General features: G+C 46.0%; 1 protein-coding gene across 1 annotated transcript in view; it reads left to right on the top strand.

Annotated features, from left to right (window-relative positions):
- Window positions 1-781: 781 nt before the first annotated feature.
- The window catches only part of LOC311246516 (cyclin-dependent kinase 14-like), a gene marked incomplete at its 3' end in the record, with an annotated part of 332,639 nt that continues 325,213 nt past the window's right edge, over window positions 782-8,207 (top strand). Inside the window, exons 1-2 of the mRNA XM_084336667.1 lie at window positions 782-1,212; window positions 5,235-5,266. Of these exons, the coding sequence (XP_084192793.1) occupies window positions 1,119-1,212; window positions 5,235-5,266 (126 nt within the window). The 5' untranslated portion in view covers window positions 782-1,118. The remainder of the gene's footprint in view (window positions 1,213-5,234; window positions 5,267-8,207) is intronic.

The following is an 8,207-nucleotide window of genomic DNA, read 5'->3' as shown; positions in this document are numbered from 1 at the left end:
GAGGGGCAAAGAAAGAACTCAACATCCATCCCGTTTGTGATAACTACACAAAAGACGGACCAAAGACGCGTGTTTTTAATAAATAGTTGTTTTTATTCGGATGCCTTTATCCCGCTTCGGTACACCGTGGACTTTATTCCCTTCGTAGACATGTAGTTGCATTCTTAAAAGAACATTTAAAAAAAAGTCGAGGCGAACAGTGAGCTCGTTTCTTGTGTCGGACTGTGTAGTGTAGCGCAGAGCCCCTGGTCAGAAGAACCCCTCCAGCTCCCCTGAGGACCCCTGGACTGAAGCTCTGAGGACCCCTGGACTGAAGCTCTGAGGACCCCTGGACTGAAGCTCCCCTGAGGACCCCTGGACTGAAGCTCTGAGGACCCCTGGACTGAAGCTCTGAGGACCCCTGGACTGAAGCTCCCCTGAGGACCCCTGGACTGAAGCTCCCCTGAGGACCCCTGGACTGAAGCTCCCCTGAGGACCCCTGGACTGAAGCTCCCCTGAGGACCCCTGGACTGAAGCTCCCCCCTGAGGACCCCTGGACTGAAGCTCCCCTGAGGACCCCTGGTCTGAAGCTCTCCTGAGGACCCCTGGACTGAAGCTCCCCTGAGGACCCCTGGACTGAAGCTCTCCTGAGGACCCCTGGACTGAAGCTCTCCTGAGGACCCCTGGACTGAAGCTCTCCTGAGGACCCCTGGACTGAAGCTCTCCTGAGGACCCCTGGAGTGAAGCTCCCCTGAGGACCCCTGGACTGAAGCTCCCCTGAGGACCCCTGGACTGAAGCTCTCCTGAGGACCCCTGGACTGAAGCTCTCCTGAGGACCCCTGGTCTGAAGCTCCCCTGAGGACCCCTGGACTGAAGCTCTCCTGAGGACCCCTGGACTGAAGCTCTCCTGAGGACCCCTGGTCTGAAGCTCCCCTGAGGACCCCTGGACTGAAGCTCCCCTGAGGACCCCTGGACTGAAGCTCTCCTGAGGACCCCTGGACTGAAGCTCTCCTGAGGACCCCTGGACTGAAGCTCTCCTGAGGACCCCTGGACTGAAGCTCTCCTGAGGACCCCTGGTCTGAAGCTCCCCTGAGGACCCCTGGTCTTTCTGCAATTACTCCTTTTGCAATTACATCGACATGTGTGACCTGATGCCCGTCTCGCAACCTGCCGAAAAAATCGGCAAAATGAAAAAGTTGAGAAGAACTTTGTCTGAGAGTTTCAGAAGCATAGGTAAGAACTTACATGCATACAAAAAAAAACATTCACTTGAGGCGCCTCGTCGTCACATCTTCTGTTTGGAATGGCATCGTTTGCAGCTCAACAATAAACATGAAAAAAAGGAATTGCGGAATGCTGTGTGTTGCGCTCTGTTATTAGCTGCATTTGAAGTGGGCCGGGCGTCGCATGTTGCATGCTTTGTGACTAGTCTGCGAAGTATCCAACACATGGACTGACAAATGCGTACTTTCTTCTTAAGGTCCGTCAGTGCAATTTCTAAAGAACATTTGAAATGTGAACGCTATTCTACTAGCAGTCATGTCATATACATTGCGCATGTACTGTATACATGATGCATGCTCTCTCCCTCTCCCTCCCTCTGATACACAAAACACGCGTAAAAGTACTTGTTTTCCTAAGGGGTGATGCTTGTGATTGGTCATCAAAGCCTTGTGTTGTGGCCTTTGGACCAAGCACATGCATTCCACACATAATAACTAGTGCGCGATGCGACTTAAGAACAGAAGAGAGGAATTAAGTGAAACATCGGGTCGATTCTGCAGAGTAAACGGTTGGCATTGACTTTTCTGCTGCGCTGATTGCCCTTGCCTATATTGGTCCATCTCTGCAGAGCTATCTCTAGATCAGCACGGCGCTGTATCTGGGGGCATCGATCGACCACTGTCTGTGTCCACCGCGAGCGATATATCAAAAGCACATCGCGTTAGGAGACGAATAGGGCACGAGATGCACTTTTAGTTTGCCATTCAAATGTTCTCTTATTAACCTGTTCTAAAGGGCCATGTGGGACCGGTGAGCACAAGTCATGTGAGAGGGGCTGATCATGATGGATACATTTTATTGGGGTGCCATCACTATGCAGGCATATACTAACAAGGGCGTAGTTGTGGTTTCAAATGGGGGGAGGGGGGGGGGGGGGGGTTAAGTGGGGGGTCTGGTGGTTGTCCCCCAGGAAATTGAGCATCAAACATTAGTTTTGTGCATTGTGTTGTACTTTTATGCACCAATTTGTGCCGTTTCTCCATGAGTTATGGTGGATGTGTCTTTATTTATGTAAAGGAAGAGACAACATTCAGGTACCTGCTGACACAAATATAGTGGAATATAATGCAGTCAGGCTCGTTCTGTATTGCTTTCAAAGTATTCTCCTGTATTGTTTCTGCACATTAAAAACACATGACACAAGTTTTGTTTTTTGTTTTTTTTCAGAATCATGTACATATCAAATAGTTGGTTAATATGTATAGTTACAGGTAAGAAGGATATATAAATGACCTCTTTTGGGGAGGGGGTTGTCTTTCATATTAGCTATATTTCTTGAGGGGGACACATTTACCTCTTCTCAATACTGAGGGGGACGTGACAAAGTGACGTGTTAATAATAACACAATACAGATACAATACACTCAGATTCATCACTAATGACATGATACAACACTCATCACTGTGTCCTTTATGAGAAGGTTGCTTGGTCCTCTCTGACGGAGAGGCGCAACAAACATGGTATTTGTCCCCTGCAAACCCCCCCCCCCCCTCAAAAGAGCACTACACTGTGACCCGTCAACCAAGCAGTAGGAGACACTTTTGATACATATAATGCCACAACTTCATCAATGATGATGGTGGTGGTGGTGGTAGAGGAGGTGAAGGTGCAAGGACTACACCTCCGTTGACTTTAATAGGTCGGGACAGGCCTAGGCAGAGGTGGTCCTTTGTTAAAATGAACTCGCTGGTTAACTGTTAAATTATTTAGGAAACCATCCACATGGATAACATCTTGTTTTTCTTTGTGGGAGAGGGGGGTGTGTGTTCCTAACCTACCCCTCTACGAGGAGCCCACCGCCGCAGTGTCACCTGGATGCTAATTCAGCCCAAGTGAGAGGTGTGCGGGTCGGGGAGGGGGGGGGGGGGGGGGTGATGAATGAATGACGGAGGTAGCTCCGAGCTATAGGATGGGTTTAGAAGTATGAGAGATACTTTTTCAAATTGACAGTTCCCTTTGTCCTCATGTGTTTCAATGTCATCCACTTGACGTTTTCCTCGAGGATACAAGCGTTGGTTTCCACCTGGGATGGATGTTACAAAGTGTCGTTTTCACTATACACTTTGTTGGAATTCAAGTTCAAGTTTTGTTTTATTTGTCACATATAAGGTGCATTAGGCTATATAGTGAAATGCTTGGTTCTGTATGACCCTCCTGAGATTGTGCTTCATACAGTAAAGAGTAAAGGAATACAAAAATAAAAACACTATATACAAAATATACGAACAAAATTGCTAAAACGAGTTAGAGAGGTAGTGCAAATCAAGGGAATAGTATTTTACAAGTTCAGACATCCATAAAACAAATTGCTTAATTTTATAGCTTAAACTTTTCATTTTAGGAATGTATACTTTACAAAAATTTGATGACTTCCAAGAATTCCTATTATTGTTTTTCTTATGTAGCAACCGCATGATAAAATATTTTGACTCAAATGTTGAGTTTTTGAAGTAGCTGAATGCCTTAGTTTCAACATACTGTATAGCCTATCCGATGGTTTTCTCCACTATTATCAATAGGAATTACAAAATGCTTATGATATTTCCCAAATATTTGAGGCCCTTGACATTTGATTCTCAAAGCACATTGGTATTATTCATAGAAAAGAAAATGCAGGCGGATGTTCCATCGAAATAAATGACTGATAAATATTTCCCATGTTGTCATAATATACATTTGAAATATCTAATTACAGTTGAAAAATACAAATATTTTCAGCCCAAACCCGTCTATGTTTTGTTTTCCCCATGCAATTGCAATTGAATCAACTGTTTGTTACGTATCTATACAAACTGCCTGGAAACACAATAATGTTTGTTCAGTCCACATGTTGACGATGGTATTGTTCAGAGCGTTTCACTTGCACTCTCTCCTCTCTCAGAATGAGAAAACAGCAATTTAATGGCTCACTGAATAGGATGACTGTGCTTCAGAACAATCACTTTTACATGAATAAGTCATTTCACCAGTAATAAGCCCCCCCCCCCCCAAGCACTCCATCTTTTTAACCATCTGGGGATACATTTTTTTGTTCAACAATATTCGTCATGACCATCTTGAATGATTATGAGAAATAAGTAGCTAAATTAATTATCATTATCATTACCAATATATACATATGTGTTGAATGTGCAGAAACAATACAGGAGAATTAATATTTGAAAGCAAAACAGAATGCCCTACTACTGCAGAAAAGGCACAAATTGGTGCATAAAAAGTACACCAGAATGCAGGAAATTAAGGGTTTATATATATATATATATATATATATATATATATGTAGCCTAATGATAATGTATAGTCTAAGAAGGTTTGAAAGATCATATATATGTCTCTCGAACCTTCTTAGGCTCAAAAGAAACGAGTTTGTCTCTGACATCAAAGCCAGCGTCTAGATCACGTGGTGTTTGGTGTGTAAATAAGGGCCGAGACGGACACACTTTACAGTACCTCGTTGTTAACCATTCCTATCCACAAGTAAAGAAGGACACCGCAGTCGAAGATGATAATCACCGCATCTCCTCACAATTACAACTGGGAGGGAGAGAAGTACTGTCCTCCGAACAATGGACGGCTAGTGTTTGTGTCCTCTCTGCAATGCGGGGCTAATGATGCTCCCCGGGTATGAAAGGTCAGTGGCCATCAGCGCCGCGGCCTCCCCTCCCCGTCTCGCTGCCAATCTCAGACAATAGTGATTGACCACCGAGGGCCCGCGTCCGCCGGTTTTAATGAAGGAAAGCGGAATGAATTCCTGATAAATTATGACACAATGACAAGGTTGTTCCCCGCGCGCTCCCCGTCTCTCCCTCTCTCCCGGCGCGCGTGCTTCTGCTTTGCATTTGGTTAGTAGTTCAAAAGACGTCAAGAGCCTCATTTTCCCCTCTCTCTCTCTCTCTCTCTCTCTCTCTCTCTCTCTCTCTCTCTCTCTCTCTCTCTCTCTCTCTCTCTCTCTCTCTCTTGTCTCCCGCAGCTTTCAAGAAGGAGGACAGTGGCTTTGATGAGGTAAGTTGAAAAACAAGTGAAGTCTCTCTCTCTCTCTCTGAGAGCCTGCGGAATCGCTGGCCTATTTCCCCCCCAGACACACAATGCCGGGGCTATTATTCCACCACGCTGTCCCCATATTGTGTTTCTGTGTAAAACTATTCATTAAATCGTCTTTTTGTCTTCCACGGGATGGTCTGCATCGCAAAAGAGGAGTTTTTCGGGGTGTGAACCCACCCTCCGTACCCATGATGTATTCATGTCGGGGGGGGGGGGGGGGGTCTCATGGTCCCCCCCCCGTTCCCATCTCACAAGGTCCCTATGGGGTCAGCCGCTGTCAATTGGCTCCCAAATGAGTCGCTGGCTGGTAACTTACTCCACTTACTGTGTGTGTGTGTGTGTGTGTGTGTGTGTGTGTGTGTGTGTGTGTGTGTGTGTGTGTGTGTGTGTGTGTGTGTGTGTGTGTGTGTGTGTGTGTGTGTGTGTGTGTGTGTGTGTGTGTGTGTGTGTGTGTGTGTGTGTGTGTGTGTGTGTGTGTGTGTGTGTGTGTGTGTGTGTGTGTGTGTGTGTGTGTGTGTGTGTGTGTGTGTGTGTGTGTGTGTGTGTGTGTGTGTGTGTGTGTGTGTGTGTGTGTGTGTGTGTGTGTGTGCATGGTTGTTGTCCTCCTGGGCTGGTAACCGAGGTGGCAGTCGATAGGTGTGAGGATGTTATGTCTAATGCGTTGACTTGGAGATTCTGCTAGGTTGCTCTTTCGTGTTTAAGTAACATTGATTTCCACCTCCCTCCTTTTCACCGGCACTCGATATGAAGCATAGATCGGTATCTAAAGCAGCGTTCCTGTGCGAACGACGAGGCTTTACTTTAACAATGGGTCTCTCTTAAGCGCCCTGGATCCTTTGAGAAGGCGGACCGCAAGGCGCGTCGACATGGTGCTGTTATTCACGAGTGAGAGATAACTGGCTGTGTGGCAGAGATGCCATCGTATCTCGGGTCATGGTGGCGTTTTTCGGTGATTCGATGAGAGGACGGAATGAACGAGACAGGAAGACAAAGTGGCGTGTTGATAATAACACAATGCAGATGCAATGCACACAATTCATACACTCAGATTCATCACTAATGACAGATATGACACTCATCACTGTGTCCTTTATGACAAGGTTGGTTGGTCCTCGCGGATGGAGAGGCGCAACAAACACTGGCATTTGTTCATTTCTAAGGCCCTTATTGGTAAGCTACCTCTTTATACCGTACATCATTATTGATAAGCTACCTCTTTATACTACATCATTATTGATAAGCTACCTCTTTATACTACATCATTATTGGTAAGCTACCTCTTTATACTACATCATTATTGGTAAGCTACCTCTTTATACCACATCATTATTGGTAAGCTACCGCTTTATACTACAACATTATTGATAAGCTACCTCCTTATATTGCATCTGTGACTCTTGACTCTTGATCACTACTGGAATGGAATTTTGGAACCTATGGAACCCGTTCTAGTGACTGACTGGTGCTTAAGGTCCCAGAGTTTGCTCTGAACAGGGTCAATCTGCATTTTACTATGATGCTCTAGGCTCTAGCTCATGGAATGAACTCCAACAGCTTGAGATTCTCCCCTCTGTTGAGTTTAAAACCTCGATCACCAACCATCGCCAATCAAGCTGTGCGTCTCTTAATCGATTTGTTATCCTTGCTCTTTGCCTTGTCTTGTTGTCTTATTGATATGATTTTATATGCCGCGTGATTTGATACGCTTTTTTCTTCTATCTCGTCTCTGTATAGTACACCCGACGTGACTGTAAACGAGGGAAACCTCAGTTGCCTTTCTAGTTTAAAATAAAATGAAACGATACAATACAGATGTGTTAGCGGCGTGATTGAAAAGGCAACACACTGTGTGTGTGTTGAGGGCAACTTGACTTGTGTCATTGTTTAACACACCTGTCTGGGTCTGGCTGAGGTTATTCTAACACACTCTTTTGAGAGTTACAAGCTGACACTGGCCGTGGTGGGCGGGAGGACGTACGGGGTGTAACCATTCAATAACGGCCATGACTTAGACTCCAGACCTGATGCGTCACACACAGCGGCTCAGGAGGTGGAGCGTCGTCTGGTAGTCGGAAGGTTCCCGGTTCGATTCCAGCTCCTCCTTGAGCCAGACGCTTAACCCCCCCATAACTGCTCCGAATGAGCAGGTCGGCACCCTTCATGTTCGCCTCTGCCGTCAGGTGTGTGAGTGAATGTGTGAATGTCAGGCATAAGTTGTAAAGCGCTTTGAATAAAAGCTGTTCTATAAATGCAGTCCATTTCCAGTCACGATTTACATGGTAACATATCTTACATTTCGACCGCAGTTCCATTTTCATAGATGAGATTCGATTAATTTATACGTGCGCACAATACCAAATCGGCAATACCCAAACGACAGTATGCATTTTAAAACCTTGAGGTTTCAGTCTGGAGCGTTATGTTTGTAAATTAATTAGCTAAAACACATTTTGTTTAGACGGAACACTGATTATCGAATCTCACCCATCGATTGGATTTTTACCTCAGTCGGGCTCATGCACACCCATGCATCACAACGCATTGATTATCATTTCACACCCTCCTGGAAGACATAATGGCTTTCATACGCAGTCCTCTGTCGTATAACCTTTACCGGGATGTCCCCTCTGAACCCCCCCCCCCCCCCCCCCGGTGGCTGGGGACATGGGGACAGTGCAGTGTGTGCTCTGCAGCTGACTGGATCTCCGCACAAACACACCAGTCATGCCTAGCAAAAGAGAAGCCTGTCAGGATGGGTAATTGCATCTGACTTGCCTCGTACTCCACCCCCCCATCTCCTCCCAGAGACTTACACACACGCTAGCTCACTCACTCGCTCGCTCGCTCACACACAGCACACTCCACCTCAGATGTGTATAGGATGGTGTCTCTGTATAAAGTG

Source organism: Notolepis coatsorum, assembly GCF_963971535.1.
Source record: "Notolepis coatsorum genome assembly, chromosome: 19".
Taxonomy (NCBI): Eukaryota; Metazoa; Chordata; class Actinopteri; order Aulopiformes; family Paralepididae; genus Notolepis; species Notolepis coatsorum.
Note: the sequence above shows the minus strand (reverse complement) of the source record. Positions and strands in the feature narration are given on the sequence as shown.